The sequence below is a fragment of the Cyprinus carpio genome, chromosome A15, assembly GCF_018340385.1.
Source record: "Cyprinus carpio isolate SPL01 chromosome A15, ASM1834038v1, whole genome shotgun sequence".
NCBI classification, from domain to species: Eukaryota; Metazoa; Chordata; class Actinopteri; order Cypriniformes; family Cyprinidae; genus Cyprinus; species Cyprinus carpio.
This window is the reverse complement of record NC_056586.1, coordinates 5,432,768-5,453,515: the sequence shown is the minus strand read 5'-3', so window position 1 is coordinate 5,453,515 and position 20,748 is coordinate 5,432,768. Positions and strand designations below refer to the sequence as shown.

General features: G+C 35.9%; 1 protein-coding gene across 3 annotated transcripts in view; it reads left to right on the top strand.

The window, feature by feature from the left end:
• Positions 1 to 18,773, top strand: part of LOC109078804 (endothelin-converting enzyme 2-like) — a 52,883-nt gene extending 34,110 nt beyond the window's left edge. For all 3 annotated transcript variants that reach the window (XM_042770837.1, XM_042770838.1, XM_042770839.1), the window contains 15 exons: positions 844 to 968; positions 3,779 to 3,925; positions 4,047 to 4,109; positions 4,227 to 4,415; positions 12,235 to 12,377; positions 12,655 to 12,769; positions 13,731 to 13,841; positions 13,988 to 14,086; positions 14,224 to 14,301; positions 15,198 to 15,301; positions 15,379 to 15,489; positions 15,568 to 15,635; positions 15,807 to 15,997; positions 16,396 to 16,491; positions 17,664 to 18,773. In XM_042770837.1, coding sequence (XP_042626771.1) covers positions 844 to 968; positions 3,779 to 3,925; positions 4,047 to 4,109; positions 4,227 to 4,415; positions 12,235 to 12,377; positions 12,655 to 12,769; positions 13,731 to 13,841; positions 13,988 to 14,086; positions 14,224 to 14,301; positions 15,198 to 15,301; positions 15,379 to 15,489; positions 15,568 to 15,635; positions 15,807 to 15,997; positions 16,396 to 16,491; positions 17,664 to 17,840 — 1,817 coding nt within the window. In that variant the 3' untranslated portion in view covers positions 17,841 to 18,773. The remainder of the gene's footprint in view (positions 1 to 843; positions 969 to 3,778; positions 3,926 to 4,046; positions 4,110 to 4,226; positions 4,416 to 12,234; positions 12,378 to 12,654; positions 12,770 to 13,730; positions 13,842 to 13,987; positions 14,087 to 14,223; positions 14,302 to 15,197; positions 15,302 to 15,378; positions 15,490 to 15,567; positions 15,636 to 15,806; positions 15,998 to 16,395; positions 16,492 to 17,663) is intronic.
• The last annotated feature ends 1,975 nt before the right edge of the window (positions 18,774 to 20,748 follow it).

Here is a 20,748-nt window from a genome sequence, read left to right as displayed (position 1 = left end):
CATGCGTCATGATGGGAGCCAATCAGAGGGCACCATTGTGTCAGCTTGACAGGCAGCTGGAGAAACTCTGTTGGCTGTTTCATGACCCTGTGTAAGTTGTTCTCGCTGCTGTCATGTTTGTTTACCCTAATGATGGTGCTCTAAGCTGCTCCTTTATCTGTGATGTTTTTGTTTCCTGTCTTTCATACTTCATGTCCTGTCTTTTATTACTGTGAGGGACAGTTTTGCTGTAGCATCCAAGCTATTCACCTAATATTGTTTCAAACACAAAAGTAGTCATTTTGAAGAACATTTTGATGAAATCATAGAGTGACCAAAGGAGCATTGTATGAAAGCTTGTTTCCACCACACGATTAAAAAAAAAGATTCAGAATTGCAAGATATGAAGTCTGAATTTTGAGACAAATTCAAAATTTCAAGATATAAACAAAATTGCAAGATGTAAACTCAGAAATCTGAGAAGAAAAGTCTGAAATGTGAGATTAAGAAGTTGCAGTTACCCTTTTTTGTGGTGGGAAAAAATAGTAATCGTGAGTTTGTCTCACAATTAACATTTTCACAATAGATATGATAGTCAAAAGCATACGTTTTGTTTGTTGTTGAGCTATAAATGCTCCGCCCCTCTTTCTGGGGGGCGCAGCTCATTTGCATTTAAAGAGGCACACACGAAAACAGCATGTTTTTGCTTCCACCCAAGATAGGTGCATTTACAGCATGGAATAATTTATGTTCTGTGATGTATTTTGAGCTGAAATTTTACAGACACATTCTGTAAAAAGGGCATAATATGACCTCTTTAAAACTTTAACTTATCTGATGCAACTTTCCTATGTGTTCCTGTAGAAAATGGCACCTTTAACTCAAGCAGTGAAGCAGAGAAGAAGACGCAGTCCTACTACCTTTCCTGTCTTAATGAACAGCGAATAGAAGAGCTTGGAGCCCAACCACTTATTGACTTGATTGCAAAGGTGAGTGTTTCTGCGTCGCCCCCTCTGGTGTGGAGGATAACCAGTGCAAACTCAGTAAGTCAGTGTCAGTAAATATCTGTTAAATTGTAAACATTCTTTCAGTGTTTTCCTATTGATTTGCAGTCATTTTTGCGTATGTTAATGAGAGACACAAAAACACCAATTTTGTTGAATGACCTTTGATTTAATTTGATGCCTGATTAATTTTTTTGATTGCTTTTCTGTGCGCCTCCTAAAAATAGACGCTTTTATTTGAGCTGAGCAAGACAATTTGTCTTAAATGGCTCTGATACTGTCAATTCCTCTCGTTTTGAAATCGGCGAGCCTTGAAATTATGTAGACATCCTTCAGTGAGAGATGTTTTCATGCACTTCTATCTCTGAATCAGCCATTTTGAAGAAGAAAGCTCTGAAACTAACCCTTAGCACAGACCTGAAAGATTAATCCGTGTTACAGACACAAAGCAGTGATGTCAAACAGCACTTCATCTTCCTAATTTACTGCCTCCCCACACACAGCTGCCTCCTGCGAGGTTTAAAAGAGGTATGGTGGGGAAGATGGCGGACAAAAATCTATAGTGCCTCTGATGAGCTGCCTTTCTCTCATTCTATCGCTCTTTCTGTCATCTTTTCTGTCATCTAAATTAATTATTTATTATTATTATCTTGTGTATTGGGATCGCAGTGACAGAGCGAGTAGTGTTGAAGAGAGCCGAGAATAGGTTTATTCTCAGAGGTGAGACAGATTTAATTTAAATGTTCCTCAAGCTTTCGCCTTTTTTCACACTTGCATAACTAAATGCTTTTAGTTTAATAGTTATAAAATTAGAATGAAATGGCACTGGAGAATGGAGAGAGAGACCTGAATGTGAATTTGTCATCAGGTTTTTATTTTTATATTTAGTTTTATTTATATTTGTATTTTATATTTTTATATTTTTTTTTAAATATAAAAGGAAATGTTTTGTGATCTTGATCAAATACTATTCATTCAGTCAAATGAATAGATTCTCACTCTGAAGAATTAAGGTTGTTACTTATGAAATCTGTCATTATTTGCATTGTTTTACTGCATTTATTGCATTTGTGTCAGACACATTTATACAAAAATTAAAATAGATACATGAATCATGCACAATAATACAATAAATAGATATTAAGAGAGAGCAGATATTAAAATAGTAAATAGGATTTGATTTCATGTCTATCTGCCCACAATAAAGATGCTAATACTTTATGAAATGAAGTACTGTATGATGCGTCTTGTTTCTAGAAACTGAACATTTGCATCCTCAAATAGATTTTCAGAGCATTTGTCTTTTACCTTTATTGAGGCATATTTTTGTGATCTTATTTAGTAACCTCGTCATCAACTCAAATACTATTATTGGCTCTTGTGTTGACCTATTTCATCCGCAACCATTAAAGTATTTGATTTCTACAGTGACTAATTTGGCGCACATCATTCTCTTTCAATGAAACTTGTAAAATGCGTTCACCAGTTCTTAATCTATAGTGACACGAACTCTACAGTGGTTTGCCCGAGCATTGCAATTATTTCGCATTTACTGGAATTAAATCAAATGGGTTTCCCAACTCAGTTTTTTGAGCGTGTCCTGTGAGCAGCATAATATTGTTCTGCGTGGTCATGGTTAAAAAAAACACATAATTGTTCACATACTGTACATTATTGTTTCTCCTCTATGCCCCGCCTTTCTGAAACGCGTCAATTTTTACAAAGCTCATCGTTCTGAAAAGCTCTGATTGGCAAGCTATCCAGTGCATTGTGATTGGCTGAATATCTCAAGCGTATGACGGAAATGTTACGACCCTTAACATACTGTAATGCCATGTCCCGGTGCAACAACACAAAAACAATAAAACCCATTACAAATGAGGCTTCTGTTGCATCCAGTGGGGACATAATTACAGATTATAATGACTTATCCTGTGTTTTTACGAGTTGCATTGCATCACGCCGTGTAAACATAAAACCATGTCTGCATTTGAGATCGGAGAAACGTCAAACAACAAGCGCTACTCTACACTGCTCAAAACTTGTGTTTGAATCATCAGTGGAAAATCCTTTAAATATGTAAACATACTTACAGGCTGTGAGTCAGAACTGATGGCAATGTAAGCTACTCTTCCAGATTCAGGAAACAGTCCTCCGTAAAATGCGTTGCACACACACATATATTTGGTTAGAACTGTTCTGGAACAGTGTTGTGAATACAACTTAACCACTGATTCCTAGTTGTGTCTTCTTTTGGAAGGCCAAACAAAGTAGTTTTGCTTTCACAATGAAAAGCACAGCATCTCCACGACATGACGGCGGTGGAATCAGCAACAATACTACAGCGAGAGTAAAACTTACGCATTATTTTTTTGCGTATGTGGCATTATGCAAATCTTCCCACATACTGACGTAGACATGTGGGGGCATGTTTAAACGAGGCGTTTTAGGAGGGCGTGGATGAGTCTTAACTTGTATAAAGAATATCTCTTTGGGTTTAAGACTTTACTCTTTGCATCTTTAGGGATTTTATCTATTTACAAACAGCTTGTAACACTCAAAAGAGAAAGGAAAACTTATAATCGCATCATATGACCCCTTTAATTAATCTCCGGGCTTTGGTTTAACATTTACACATTGGGTGGAAAGCATAACAAGAAACAGATACAAAGAATGTAAATAGGGTCAGTTTTGGTTTCATGTTAAGTCTACAAGAAGTAAATCAGTACAGTAGATATGTAAGTACCAACTTAGACTTGTTGCTAGAACTGATGTTTTTCTGTGTGTGTGTGTAGATAGGAGGCTGGAATATCACAGAGTCCTGGGACAAAGACAACTTTCTGGATGTTTTAAAGATAGTTTCTGGACCTTACAGAGCTCAGCCCTTCTTCACTGTCGGTGTCAGCGTCGATCCCAAAAACTCCAACAGTAATGTCATTCAGGTACATTTACTGACTGTATTGAGTTTAATAAACTCTGCTGGAAGTGTTTGTTTGATTGTATTTGTCGTATTTATCACGTCTCTGGTGTTTGCTCCCCAATGTAAACTTTCTGTTTCCTCAGGTTGACCAATCAGGACTCTTCCTCCCATCCCGAGATTATTACCTCAATAAGACCAATGAGAAGGTAGGACGAAGCAGAACTTAAAGTCTCAATTCACACTGGAATGTCAAGAGCTTTGAGCCTTTCCCAGCTTGCAGTGCGTGTCTAATAGCTGCTCTGTGCTGGTTTGTGTGTGTTTAGGTGTTGAAGGCTTATCTGGATTACATGGTCGAGTTGGGATTGTTGTTGGGAGGAGACAAGAATTCAACTCGAGTTCAGATGCAGCAGATTTTGGACTTCGAGACGGCGCTGGCTAACATCACAGTGCCTCAGGACGAGCGGCGGGACGAGGAGAAGCTCTACCACAAGATTACCATAGCTGATCTGCAGGTGTGTGTGTGTGTGTGTGTGTGTGTGTGTGTGTGTGTGTGTGTGTGTGTGTGTGTGTGTGTGTGTGTGTGTGTGTGTGTGCATGGGCGGCCTCGTGAGGAGTTCACTGGGTTTGGAGAAATGCTGCAGTAAACACATGAAAGTGTGAAGTTCTGAGCTGAACATTTGGGATCATTAGTTTGAATCATTATATCGTTATAATGAGTGTGTTCACACAGATTGCTTATTAAAGGTGTTTGTGTGAGAGACGAGAAGAGAGAGTTGATGAAGAATATACAGTGCTGTGAGTCTTGTTCACACTTCATAAAACAAGAAAAAAAAAAAATACAAAACAACAAAAACAAATTAATTCTATCCCTACACCTACAACTAACTATCTATCTATCTATCTATCTATCTATCTATCTATCTATCTATCTATCTATCTATCTATCTATCCATCTATCTATCTATCCATCCATCCATCCATCCATCCAACCATCATCCATCTACCATCTATCTATCTATCTATCTATCTATCTATCTATCTATCTATCTATCTATCTATCTATCTATCTGTCTGTCTATCTATCTATCTATCTATCTATCTATCTGTCTGTCTGTCTATCTATCTATCTATCTATCTATCTATCTATCTATCTATCTATCTATCCATCCATCTATCTATCTATCCATCCATCTGTCTATCTATCCATCCATCCATCCATCCAACCATCATCCATCTACCATCTATCTATCTATCTATCTATCTATCTATCTATCTATCTATCTATCTATCTATCTATCTATCCATCCATCCATCAATCTATCTATCTATCTATCCATCCATCCATCCATCCAACCATCATCCATCTATCTATCTATCTATCTATCTATCTATCTATCTATCTATCTATCTATCTATCTATCTATCTATCCATCCATCCATCTGTTTGTGTTTGTCTCATTCTCATCTTGGCTCAGACACTTCCGATTCTCTTTTTTTCTTTCATCCTTCTCTGCATATCGTATTCATTCTTCTGTCTCCTGGCATTTTTCCATCATTTAATTATTACGATTTTTTTTTCTTTGCGCACCAGTGTTCAGGAAACTTTCGTTTTGTGAAGGCTCCTGTGATTTCCGTGGCAACGGTTGCTGAGCAACTGTACAGTGAGTTGTTGAGGTGGGGGGGTGGCAGTGACAGCTGATCGCTTACTGATTAAATTATGTCTGCTGTCAGTATAAAGGGAATAAGGCATATCTCTCTATCTTCTGAATAAACCCAAATTTTGTATAGTTGTTTTACACGATTAAACAGCCATCAGTTAATTGTGATGTAAATATAGTACAAGTGTAGCATTTTTTTTTGTTGTATATTTTAATTTACTTCATTTACAAATTTGAATTCAAATTATTAAGTTATTTGTTAGAAAATCATTTGATGGAATTGCATGCAAAATTACCAGCAGTTCTTGATTCCACTGCCTCGATGCTGAATCCCAGTACATTATACATTCATATGATGTTCTTGTGTGAGCAGCCGCGCAGCTCAGATGTGTGGTGACACCCGCGACGTTCTTACATTTGACTCAACACGCAGAGTTCTTTTTTAATATAAGAAAACTAAATATCCTGCCTACGTGTCATTTTTATGTTCTAAGATTTGTGTGGGTAACACATACATTTATAACAGTGCTCTTTACTCCCCTCGCTCGCACAAAAACAACAACAGATTTTAGTTCTTTAACTGCAACACAGTGTGCTGGAACACACATCCTGTAATAAACAACAGTACTTCAATAATAAACAACTTTCCCCACACTTTATGGACTTAATCTCATATGTGAAAAGATCCCTTTACACAAAGATTCATGTGAAAATGGATTGTTTCCATCATTTACTGATAAATGGATGCTTTTCCACGAACTAGATTGTCCTAAATTGTGTCTGCGATCAGTTCCAGTAAGATCTGAAACAGCTTGTGGTAAACTTACAGAATGATTGATGTATGAAGTGAAATTGAATACATATGTTAATTTAGCTGCACGAAACATTTAATGAATCGTATATGTTTACATATTGAGTCTGACAGCCCTTAATTTAACAGAAAAATAAAAAAATAAAATACATACATTAGCTTTAAGGGTGTTTGTCTGCCTGAATTTATTTTTCTTATTTTCCTCTACTCTCATTAGTCAAGACTTGCATCAGTCAGTTCTTATTTTGCACGTCTTCATGCAGGGCTTCAGGTTTATTAAAAAACAACACAGCTTCTCATAACCATAAGAGAGAGAAAACAGTCCAGTTCAGGCAGCTAATCTGTTTTCATCTACTAGAAATCCACAGTGGAGATGAGGGCTGTGTGCTGAGAGGCGTTCAGCTGTGTGTTTATGATGGAGGGCAGAACTGCATCCAGGATTCAGGAATGAAAACATGCAACTTATTGGCTCTAGTCTGCTGACTAGTTGAGCATTTTGTGTGAGAGGGCGAATCCGAACATGCATTCTGTGTCCTTTTCATGGCTGGAAGAGAAATCATTAAGGGAAAGTTTCGAGACAGACTGAGCTCTCACAGCCAAGGTTATGGAAAAATGAAAATTGATCAGAATTAAAAAGGAACAAAAAGATTTATTAGAGTGCATCGCTCCTTCACGAATGCTATTCACTTGATTATTGAACCCCAGTCATAGAAGTTTTTACTGTAAAGTAAAATAATCATGATTGATTTAAAGGCATCTTTTGAGATATAAAGTTACAGTTGTAAGATTAAATATAAAATGCAAGTCACAAAAGTGTGACCAAATATGTAAACTCATTCTGATTCACAACTGTGATAATTTGCTATTGTGAGTGACACTGCAAGATATAAACTCACATCGTGATAGAAGATAAAGTCACATTTTGAGTTATAAAGCCACATTTACAAAAAAAATAAGGTCAGACTGTGAAATATCACACATTGCAAAATAAAACATCACAATTGTGAGATATAGATCCCTATCATACACCTGGCGCAATACAGCGCAAGTGTTTTTTGCTAGTTTCAGCCCGACGCAGTTCTAATTTTCCTATCCTGCGCCAGTTTGTTTAAATAGCAAATTTGAAACTTTCCTTAATAAATCTTTATCTGACCAAGATCTTCTGTGCTCTAAGTCACTCACAAATCATTTGACAGTTCAGTAATCTCTATTTGCTCAAAATATTGTTTGTTTTGATGCCTTTTGCAAGACATTGCATTTTTTCATAATTTTCATCTTCAGAAAGATCTTTCTGCCTCACCATATTTCATGAGAACTGTGTGTTGCTTAATAATGTGGAACAAACTCTTTAATAGGGTTTCCACTTACCTAAGAAGATCTGGAAAACTATTGAACAAACCTGTCTGAGATTAGTTATCTAAAAAGATGTGAAAAACATCACAAACAAAAATCTGACTCTTTATTGTACCAAAATCCTATTGATATATCATTTGCATTATAATTTGGAACGCAGTGTAAAGAGCACATTAGTAATATGTGCCTATAGGCGGGTGCACAACGCGTGTACACTTTGCTTATTACACACACAGGGACACGCAACAGCACACAAACATTTTTAAAAATGAACAATTACATTCTGCCATGTGAATAGTGAACCCGCCATGGCGCGAGCGCAACTGGCCTTTAAAGGGGATGAGAGATGAGACTCTGATTGGTTTATTGCACGTTATGCCCAAAAAACACCCATTACTCATTAAGAGAATAGTGACAACCTGTTTAGACCATGCGCCTGGCGCGCCGACCATTTTCCCGCCGTTAAAATAGCAAAAGCGGATTCGGACACGCCCTGAGTGCACCTGCACCATACGCTTTAGACCATGCACTTACACTCAAAAAAATGTACTTTCACTTTTGCCAATTTTACTCAATCCGTTCATGTTGTGATTACTTAAAAAAATAAATTTAACAATCTGAACTTAATTTAATCTAGTTCATTCAACAAAAAAGTGTGTCTTGTCAGCTTTACTTAAAAAATATTTGTTCAGCCAACATAACATTGTCAAGTACACCCGGCTGCAGCCTGCAGATCGAGGCGGGGCTGCACCTGGGGCGGGGTTGCACGTGCAGCCCCACCCCTTACCTACTCTGATTGGTTTGATCGTCTTTCGTAGACATACATGATAGGAAATGTGTGCGTAGTTTGGTGTAGGACGGAGAATGCTGTTTAAAAAGCTAAAAACGCTGTGCAGTTTTACAAAGCCTTCATTATAATGCACAGAAGAAGAAAAAAAAACATTAGCCTGTAACTCGCCATGTCCCTGAAATGATTGTTTTGTTAAATTAAGCTGATCTTTAGGCTAACATATTAATATAGTAAATTAATTGGGTTGATTATCCACAGTAAGACGATCAGGTCTTCAGATAGAAGAATGAATTATGAATTAAATAATTTTAGAAAATTTGATTATTTCATATCATCAGAGCATGAGAAAGGAAATGAAAAGGGTGTGTCATTACTGTTTTAATTTACACTGTAAAACCCGACAAGTAACTTAACTCAAACCGTTTGAGTAAACAGATATCCTTAAAAACCTGACAAGTTAGGTGTACTCAAACCGTTTGAGGAAACCGATTGCCTTAAACCATTTAAGTTTTAAAACTAATAGTTGTAAGTACTCTGAACTAAATTCAGTTGAGTTCACTGAAAGAAGATATACATTGCAATTAAGTAATTAAGTGATTAATTAAGTGATAATTGTGAATTAGTGATGAACAGCTGCTGTTAACAAACAGAATTACTGAAGAAAAGAGAAACACAAGAACTACAACTGACTTCAGACACAGCCTTAGATGAAATAAACTGCAATAAAATACATTAAATCTCTCAAGATCTGATTAAACAACCCCACAAACAGCATCACCAGCTCCACTTATTAATAACCAGACTGACTTTATTTCTGTCAGACGTCTACAGAAGATCTGATTGAGAATTAACTAAGGTTTAGATGTTGATTTATTGTTTCATTTAAAGTAACCATGTTAGAGATCAGTGTTTGCTTTAGTTGGGCTCTTGACCCTGACTTTTGTCTTAATTTTTTCTCTGGTTGTTGTAACCATATGTTTTTGAAACATATTTGTTGTAACTTGAAAGCCCAGAAGAAATATCATCAGGTGTTTATATTCACTCACACACACACTTAGAGCTGCTTTTGTCCAAAGCAACTTACAGTGCCTTCAGGTTAACATTTTTTACCTAACCTGTACCTAGCTGTTGGTTGTTACACTATATATTGGTGATAACAATCATCAATTATTGGACTGTTTGGAGTCTAATCTCTGATGAAATAGGTGTTATATAATTAGTTGGGATTGATAACAGTAAAAGTGATTCTAAGAGCCAGTGGTTCTGTGATAATCAGTTAATATAAAGAACTTTCCAAACAGTTTGGTCTTCTATGGTGCCAACTAGTCACACACAGACATCAATAATCAGCATATGAACCTCAACAATGGTGACCATTAAAAAAAAAAAATGCAGCAGAGCATGCTGGGAGCCATGGATGAGTTTTGTACTACATAGTACCCAGCATGCATTGCAGCATGGTTTTTTTTTTTTTTTTTTTTTTTTTTTCGTCACCATTGTTGAGGTTCATATTCTGATTATTGATGCCTGTGTGTGACTGATTGCTGCCATAGAAAAAAAGATGTATGTGCACAAACTGTTTGGAAAATTCTTTATATTTACTAATTATAACAGAACCACTGGCTCTTAGAATGGTTTTCATTGTAATCAACTGAACTAGTTATACAACAAAATTTAATCAGATTTTGGACTCTGAACAGCTCCATAATTGATGATTATCATCACCAATATGCTGTAAAACAACAATACCTGATCATATTTTTCTCTGGGATTTTGCGTTATAACAAACATGTTTTCAAAAACACGTGGTTACACCAGCCAGAGAAAAAAATAAACTAAGACAGAAATCAAGGGTCAAGAGCCCAACTAAAGCAAACACTGATCTCTAACATGGTTACTTCAAATGAAACAATAAATCAACATCTAAACCTTAGTTAATTCTCAAAAAGATCTTCTGTAGACGTCTGACAGAAATAAAGTCAGTCTGGTTATTAATAAGTGGAGCTGGTGATGCTGTTTGTGGGGTTGTTTAATCAGATCTTGAGAGATTTAATGTATTTTATTTCAGTTTATTTCATCTAAGGCTGTGTCTGAAGTCAGTTGTAGTTCTTGTGTTTCTCTTTTCTTCAGTAATTCTGTTTGTTAACAGCAGCTGTTCATCACTAATAATCACAATTATCACTTAATTAATCACTTAATTACTTAATTGCAATGTATAGCTTCTTTTTCTGAACTCAACTGAATTTAGTTCAGAGTACTCATAACTATTAGTTTTAAAACTTAAATGGTTTAAGGCAATCGGTTTACTCAAACGGTTTTAGTTAAGTTACTTGTCGGGTTTTACAGTGTTAAAACAGTAATGACACACCCTTTTCATTTCCTTTCTCATACTCTGATGATATGAAATAATCAAATTTTCTAAAATTTTTTAATTCATAATTCATTCTTCTATCTGAAGACCTGATCGTCTTACTGTGGATAATCAACCCAATTATTTACTATATTAATATGTTAGCCTAAAGATCAGCTTAATTTAACAAAACAATCATTTCAGGGACATGGCGAGTTACAGGCTAATGTTTTTTTCTTCTTCTTTTGTGCATTATAATGAAGGCTTTATAAAACTGTACAGCGTTTTTAGCTTTTTAAACAGCATTCTCCGTCCTACACCAACTACGCACACATTTCCTATCATATATGTCTACGAAAGACGATCAAACCAATCAGAGTAGGTAAGGGGTGGGGCTGCACGTGCAACCCCGCCCCAGGTGCAGCCCCGCCTCGATCTGCAGGCTGCAGCCGGGTGTACTTGACAATGTTATGTTGGCTGAACAAATATTTTTTAAGTAAAGCTGACAATACACACTTTCTTGTTGAATGAACTAGATTAAAATAAGTTCAGATTGTTAAATTTATTTTTTTAAGTAATTACAACATGAACGGATTGAGTAAAATTGGCAAAAGTGAAAGTACATTTTTTTGAACTTAGATCGTTAAAATAGGGCCCCATAAAGTGACAACTATGAGAAATAAAGTTGTGTTTTCCCCCCAAAGTTTACTGTAGTATGTTTTACAAGAAAATACTATTTAAGTCTTTCTACTTCAAAAATGTCATGTTTAATTCAGTGTTACTTGCCATTTGATTGTAATTATTTGTGAAATTTGTTTCTACATCCATTTTTTTTTCAGTGAAGAAATAGTCACTTTACCATATATAAAGTCACAATTGTGAACTAAAAATTCACAATTGTGACATTTAAAGCGACACTGCAAGAAATAATCTCACACTGTGAGAAATAAAGTCCCAGTTTTGAGATTTAAAGTCATGCTGTAAGCTACAAAGTTACACTGTCATTTATAAAGCCACATTTACAATAAATAAAGTCACATGGTGAGATATAAAGACACAACTGTGAGAGATAAAGTGACAATTATGAGAAATAAAGTCGCAATTGCACATTATGACATATATTAGTCATAGTCATATTGTGAGAAATAAAGTAACATTGTGACATAAAGGTTTAATTGTAAGATGTAAAGTTGCAATTAGATATTTATTTATTTTGGCTCAAAATGTTTGCTGTTGTGTAATGCTGCATCCACACCAGTAGGTGTCAGTAGTGGTTGGGGGCGGTTCTCACTTAATGCTCCTAAATTTTTTACAGTTTGTCAGTGCATTAGGATGGAAATATTCAGTATGCTGTTTGTTTCGGTCATAGGTGTTGTCTCCGGCAGTTGAATGGTTGGATTATCTGAACTTCGTCCTGTCACCCCTGGAGCTGAACGACACGGAGCCTGTGGTGGTCTACGCTAAAGAATACCTGCAGCAGGTTTCGGATCTCATCAACAAGACCGACCACAGGTACAGCTGTCTCAGCGGTTACAGCCAATCAGAGCTGAGGAAGAGGACGTCCCCTCTGAGACGTCTGTTTAGATTATCAGAACATTCAGTGCTAATAACAGCCTCTCTCTCTCTCTCTCTCTCTCTCTCTATCACTGTCTCTGTCTCCCAGTCTGAGAATATTTTGACTGCTCTTTAACACCGTCTCTCTCTTTACCTACATAAATAAATGAATACAAATGAAGAAATGGGCCCTTTTTTTAGATATGTGGATGCATTCTCTCTCTTTCTTCCCCAGTCTTTTGAATAATTACATGATCTGGAATCTGGTTCAGAAAGGAGCGTCCAGTCTGGACCAGCGCTTTGAGAATGCTCAGGACAAGCTGCTGGAGAGCCTCTATGGCACTAAGAAGGTGTGTGTTGTGTTGAAGAAATGGTTCACACCAAAGTGATAATTCTGTTGTCCTTTATTTACGCACCTTCATGCTGTTCCAAACCCGACTGACTGTTTAATGGAACAGTATAATGGAATGGAAATATAATGGAAGTGAATGGGGACTAGGATTGTCAAGCTTTGAAAAAAGCTTCTTATAACACCAAAAAAAGGTCCACACACAATATTACATCACGTGCTTTGTGTGATGAACAGAAATGTCAGTCATTATTCACTGAAAATCTTTTTTTCCTCACCTCTCCAATTCTCATTTGCATTAACGCATATTCAAACTTAAAGACCCACTTTAGAAAGATCATTATATGTATTTCCGTAGTGATCTATTTAAATATGTTTGTTGCAATTTAGTACATTTACAGTATATTAAATGTAAATGTAATATCAAATAACACAATACATGTGCTTTAGTCAGCTAAACTGTACTTTAATTGTACTTTAAAACTTGTCATTTAACATTAATACAAAGTGCACTTCTTAAAAGTGTATTAAGTGTGGTAAAAAAATAAAAACATGGTAATGAAAGTGTCTGTCTTTAAGTGCACTTAAAGTGGCCTTTTATTTAATAGAGTTTCAGATGTACTTTTACGATTTCAAGTACACTACAAGTGCACAATTTGGCACACTTTTTTTATAAAGGAAATGAGGAAGAGTAAATTTTGATAGAATAAAAAAAAAATCTGTATTTCAAAATTATGTGAACATTTCCAATAAATTAAAGAGTGCAGTCTATTTTTATTTGTTTTGCACAATTTGTGTATGCAGTCAGTATACATGCAGAACAATTAGTGATGTGTTGAACATGTTTTGAATTGACAGTCACTTTAAAAATCTGGCCCCCATTCTGTGTGTTTATGCTTGTTTCAGGTTGCCAACTTAGTTCATCTGCATGTAATTTGTCAATATGTCTGTTTCATATTCAGTCCTGTACTCCACGCTGGCAGACGTGCATTGGGAACACAGATGACACTCTCGGTTTTGCACTGGGTGCTCTTTTCGTCAAAGCCACTTTCGACAAACAGAGCAAAGAAATAGTGAGTCACGTAAAGCCATATGTCATGTTTAAAGTAAACAGGTTCATGTGTTTAATTCAGACTCTCATTGCTGGCGTGTGTTTGCCCCCATGTGGCAGCAGAGTCAATGACACAGTTCTCAACCCCGTCTTTCTGTCATAACGCAGGCGGAGGGGATGATCAATGAAATCCGCACAGCTTTCAAAGACGCGCTGGATGATTTGAACTGGATGGATGAACAGACCCGACAAGCTGCCAAGGACAAGGTGAGCGAGAGTGAGAATGACTGGATAACCCAAACTTGCGGATTTGTCTTGGATTCAAGATGGCAAAAACAGCTTAGCTGTAAACACTTTGGAGCACTTGCCAAAAAATCAGGATAATGTGTCTTTTCTGGCTCTAGGCGGATGCCATCTATGACATGATTGGATTTCCAGACTTCATTCTCGACTCTAAAGAGCTTGATGATGTGTATGACGGGGTGAGTCCGGAAAAAACTGATTTTTCTTTTAGATTCCTAAAAATCTATCTCCAGGTTTAAATGATTTTCAGTGTGAATGAATGAAGCTCAAATGTTAGGATATGACCATATTTGGCTGAGATACAACTATTTGAATATCTGGAATCTGAGGGTGCAAAAAAATCTAAATACTGAGAAAATCGCCTTTAAAGTTGTCCAAATGAAGTTCTTAGCAATGTATATTACTAATCAAAATTGAAGTTTTTATATATTTACGGTAGGAAATGTACAAAATATCTTCATGGATCATGATCTTTACTTACTATTCGAATGATTTTTAGCATAAAAGAAAAATCTATAATTTTGACCCATACAATGTATTTTTGGCTATTGCTACAAATATACCCCAGAGACTTAAGACTACTTTTGGGGACACATATTTACACTACCAATGAAAAGTACCATCGAGAGTCAACAAGTATTTTGCCCCCTAAAGAAATGCTGACTTTTTATACTGTTTTTAACTTTTTTACTATTCTTCAGAGAATCTTGAAAAAAATAAATAAATAAAGCATCAGTTTCCAAAAATATTTTGATAATAGTAAATGTTTCTTGAGCAGTGAATCCGCATGTTAGAATGATTTCTCAAGGATCATTTAATGATGCTAAAATTCAGCTTTGCATCACAGAAAAAAATTAAATAGTACTGTTTTTACTGTATTTTTTTAATCAAATAAATGCAGCTAGAAGAGCAGAAGAGGCTTCTTTCAAAAACATTTTAAGTTAAATAACTGCAGCGTGGGTGAGCATACGATTAAAAATCATGCCAATATGTTTATATTAGAGTAGATTGTTTTGTTAAATACTTTTATTTACGTGATTAATATTCAAAATATCGTGATGTGATTTTCTTGTAGTATGAGGTTACAGAAGACAACTTCTTCCAGAATATGATCAACTTCTATAACTTCTCAGCACGAGTGATGGCAGACCAGCTGCGCAAGCCCCCCAACAGAGACCAGTGAGTGTAAGAGTGTGTGTTAAGAGCAAGCATGTGAGACGTACTGTGAGCTGACGGCTGATTTCTGTCTGCTGTAGATGGAGCATGACTCCACCCACGGTGAACGCATACTACATGCCCACCAAGAACGGGATCGTCTTCCCCGCCGGCATCTTACAGGCCCCCTTCTACGCCCAGAATCACCCCAAGTGAGCAGACATGGCTGAAATAGTTCTAAAGAAAATCGTTTTTCTTCCATAACTGAGATGTTTCGGTGTGTCTCACAGAGCTTTAAACTTTGGTGGCATTGGAGTGGTGATGGGACATGAGCTGACACATGCCTTCGATGACCAGGGTTAGTTGTCTTCCCGTCATGTCCAGTTATACTTGATACTATACTATGTCCAGTTGCTTGAGTTCAGTGAAGGTCTTTTTTGAGTTCTGTAAGTTTGTAGACTGTTGTATTTTGACCGGTTGAGAAGAATTCAATATTTCATCATATAACCGCTTTAATTCCGTTCCACAGGCAGAGAGTATGACAAAGATGGAAACCTTCGGCCGTGGTGGCAGAACTCCTCGGTGGACGCGTTTAAGAACCGCACCGAGTGCATGATCGATCAGTACACTCAGTACACCATCAACGGAGAGCACATCAACGGAAAACAGACGCTGGGAGAAAACATCGCAGACAACGGCGGCCTGAAAGCTGCCTATCATGTGGGTCACATTTCAGCTTTGGGGTTTAGCTGTTTTTGTTCATAGTTGCATATAAAAGGAGTGGAAATAAAGCAGACATTAAGCCCCCAGTCATTTCCTACACTTGACTGTATGCCAGCCTTACAAAATCTTTCCCATATTCAAAATATTTTTAGAAGTTTGCACGGGAGTTATTTATTCATAATCATTTAATAATTTAAATGACAGGCCTGTGAGTGGATGTCCACCGTCAGAATGAATGGTCATTCAAAGACATTAGAGAAGCAAGTTACATTTTATAAAAGCATCCCACAGGAAATATTCTCAGAAGAACCTCCCCCTAGTGGTCATTCATATAAATCACTACACTTTTTTTTTTTTTTAATACAGACTGATTTGGAGATGTGTTTGTTTTGCAGGCGTATCGCTCATGGGTGCAGAAGAACGGTGAAGAGAAGAGACTCCCAGCTGTCAATCTGACAAACGACCAGCTCTTCTTCGTAGGTTTTGCTCAGGTATGAAAAGACACGCATAATAAAGAAACAGGTTTGCTATAATAGTAACATGTATGACGTGAAAAGATGCTGCGAGACCAAGTATTAAACTTAGTTTACATGTCAGTCACTGTATGATGTGGTGAGAGAATCAGTTATGCATTTGCTTAAAAAAAAAACTAATTTTAATGATTATTTTTTTTTTATAATAATAACACTTTCTACAACAAGGTTCTATAGATTAACATACATTAACATGCTGCAGGTGTTATGAACTAACTAAGTTTTTAATATGTTAATAGATTATAATCTAAAGTATAAATTATAAAATAAGTATAGTTTGTGTGTGTGTGTGTGTGTGTGTGTACAATACTGTTAAAAAGTTTGGAATAATTCTGATTTTTTGGAATGTTTTTGAAAGAAATATCTTTTGTGCACCAGGGCTGAAAAATTTAGTTGATGAAAAATACAGTAAAAACAGTAACACTGAAACATGTTAAGCAGAAAATGAGCATATTATAATTATTTCTGCTTTGCATCACATAAATAAATTATATATATAAATAAGTTAAATTGCAATAATATTTCACAATATTGCATTTTTTTTACTGTATGCTTTATCAAATAATGTGAGCAAAAGAGACTTTTAAAAGATTAAAAAAAGATGTTTTTCAAAATCATAAAAGAGTAATTGGAGTATATTATAAATAATGTCTATAATTTATAATAATAGTATATTAATGTTATATAACATATGTTAATATATTAAGATACATAGAAATTAGTGTTGAGTATTATTACTTAATAATAAATAATTGCCTTGGTTACTCTTAATTGAGAAAATACATTTTGTTTAATGTTCAAATGGGGTTATTTAATTTAATTTAATATATTTGTATAAAATTATATTAAATTTAAATGTATTTACATTGAATTGTTTAAAATATAATTTGATTTTATTAATGTAATCTAATATTAATTAATGTACACTAATATATAATATATTTTAAGTCATATAATGAAATTAATTTAAAATCATATTAACTAATATATGTTGTAAATCATATACAGCCTATGAATCATATAAGGTTTTTTTTTTTTTTTTTTTTTAATAAAAGCAGTGCATAACAGAGCTATGACTGTGAAAGCGTATGAAAACCTCAGACATGCATTCCTATGGCTCTTCTTCGTAGGTGTGGTGTTCAGTCCGAACGCCAGAAAGCGCTCACGAGGGCCTGATGACGGACCCTCACAGCCCTCCCAAATACCGTGTAATCGGCACTCTGTCCAACTCGCCCGACTTCACAGAGCACTTCCAGTGTCCTCTGGGCTCCCCCATGAACTCAGGCCACCGCTGCGAGGTGTGGTAGGACCATCACCCGCCCGCGTGCACAGACCAGCCTTCCTGGCTCCTTCTCAAGCACTGTTTTTTATTTATGTGCTCAGAGTTATTTGAGGAGTTGGGCTGAAAACAGGAGGATGAAGCAAGCACCTGCCAACGCTGATGTTCGACCCGTATCAAATTCTTCTCCACGCCACATCAGACTCTCTTTATTTATTTGTTCACTGACCTTGGGAGACATTCAGGTGTCCCACGCTTACATGTGTGTTTGTGTGCTTCATACCTTGATTTACAACAAGCCTGATTCCTCGTCTTCTGATCTGGAAGATGTGAGCACTGTGATGCCGCTGGGAACGCCTCTCCGTGACCTCAAAGGAAATGTTTGGATCCATCTGTGATGACTTCACAGGAAGCTTCATGTTCTCACAGTGACCTCACAGGAAGTGCTGAACTACATCTGTGACCCCCACAGGAAGGAAGAGCTTTCAAGGATGAGAGCCTATTTCCCAATTGTGATTTCAAAGAAACGCTATCAAACGACAGGGAGAGCCACTGTTTGTTCATCCGTCCTGTGTATCATGATTTGATCTTGACAAAGTTGAAATGAAATGTTCATTTTAAACTGCTTTTTGCCAAAGAACAATTTTAGGTTTGTTCCTTGTGTAAGTGAACGTGGAAATTCGCACTGCTTCGCCTTCGGTAACTCCATAATTCCACTGTGTTTTGCGACGTTGAGTTGCGTGTGAAGGATGTATTTCCGTCTGAAGTGCTGTCATGTTATTTTGAAAACCACTAAAAGGGTGAATCTCACATATGTTTGAGTCATATTTCACTGCATAAAAATGTCAGTTTTTAGAATTATTAAGAATGTTTCATTAAAAATTTAGCACATTATTCCACCAGATTCATTACATTTCATTAGATTGTAATGAGATCAAAAATAAAAAAATTATCAAAAATACAAATTAAAAAATATATGAAAATTAAATGAATATATATTTTTTATATATATATATATATATATATATATATAGTCAATTATCCAATTTCACAATTGCCACAAAATATTAAGCAGCGTAACTGTTTTCAACACTGTTATTAATCAGAAATGTTTCTTAAGCAGCAAATCAGCATATTAGAATGATTTCTGAAGATCATGTGACACTGAAGACTGGAGCAATGATGCTGAAAATTCAGCTTTGCATCGCAGGTATAAATTACATTTTAAAATATATTCACATAGAAAACAGTTATTTTAAATTGTAATAATATTCATAACATTTTTGATCAAATAAATCCAGCCTCGGTGAGTCTTTTTTATTACGGTAAAGATTTTATTGAGGGAGATGTTTGAAAATCATAATAATAGGCTTAATTTTCTGAGGTTGGACTGAAGTATGACACATTCTTGGAATTTCTTGAGATTCACCCAAAAGCGTTCTATAATCGTCTGCTAAACTTCCCAGCATGCCTGCTGTGTTTCAGGAAGTTGCATCAGACGTCATTGTATTAAATTTAAATCACCCGTTTCAGGTTGGATTGCTGCCGTGTGAGATTTTATCTCCAGCGTTTTCAGTTGCAACTACATATGAATCTGAACTTTTGTGCTGTTGGAGTGTTTGATAGGCCAGTTTTTCTTCTGAATCAGGTTTCTGCTTCCCTAAAGCAGGCCGGTTTGGTCGTTTGATGTTTTTTGAATGCTGCTGACTTCACCTTTTGTTGGTTTGTTGTTTTTGTTTATTTGAAACCAAAGTTGAACTGCACCATTTTAAAAGCTCAAGCTGTATGTGTGTTTGGCATCTTATTCCCACAGCTGGCATATAATCATCCACATTTCAACTCTGTTTTCTGCATAGCTCGAGGCTGAGACCGCTAATTATCTGAGCTTGAGGTGAACTGCTAGATGTAACGTCCCTAAAAATTCAACGATTCTAACGGTTAACAGTCACTGTACATATTGGGACACACATCTGGTAAAAGTTTTCAAAAAATAGTTAACATTTTATGTGCTGTAGTTGAATGGAAAAGAACAGCATGAATATTTCTTGAAATATCTTTCGTTGTTTGTTTTTTTTTTAAGAAAGTCATACGGGTTTATATGAAAGCTTATTTCCGCCACAAAATAAAAAACAAAAATAAAAAAAGGTTGAGGTTTTTAATTTTACAATTCTGACTTTTTTTTCATACAGAAAGTATATATATATATATATCTCACAATTGGGACTTTTCTCTATATTTTGGGAGATAAAATCACAGTCAAGTTGTTTATATTTCTTTCTGTGCCGGAAAAAAATCTTGCATAGGTTTGGACTGAGATGAGGTAAATGATGGCCGGATTTTAATTTTTGGGTGAATTATTGCTTTAACTTCTTAGTTTTTCTTCTTGTTGTCCATCAACATAAGTTTTACTCCGTGTCGAGTTTGTTTAATGTTTGTTTGCTTGAATGATTCACATCTGACCGAACGCCTCCTGGCTTCTGCTTCATATATTTATCAAACACCATGAATATTTTTCAGTGGCGTTACCACTGATGGGCTTCATCAGATGCCAGACTGACCATGCCATGAAAAGGCATTTGGTTTTGGCCTTAATTATTAACTGTAGACTTATGGAATAAGATGTACATATATAGACTTAAACATAATTCAAGTTAAAAGAAAAAATGTATACTTGAAATGTTTTAAAGCCTTTAAATAGCCAGTAATACCATTTAAGTGTGTTATATATCTGCTTTATTTGCGACTTCATTCTCAAATAGCAAATTGCCAATCCAGAATTTCCTTTTGATCCTTGAAAGAGGTTTTGACCAATTATCTTAATGTTTTTGCTGGATGAAAGCCATTTATTGTGGTTTGGCTTGAGTGCAATGGAGGTATCTATCATAATCTGACATTCACACTGCACTTTCAGTGTTTCAAAGAAGTTTGACTTAAAG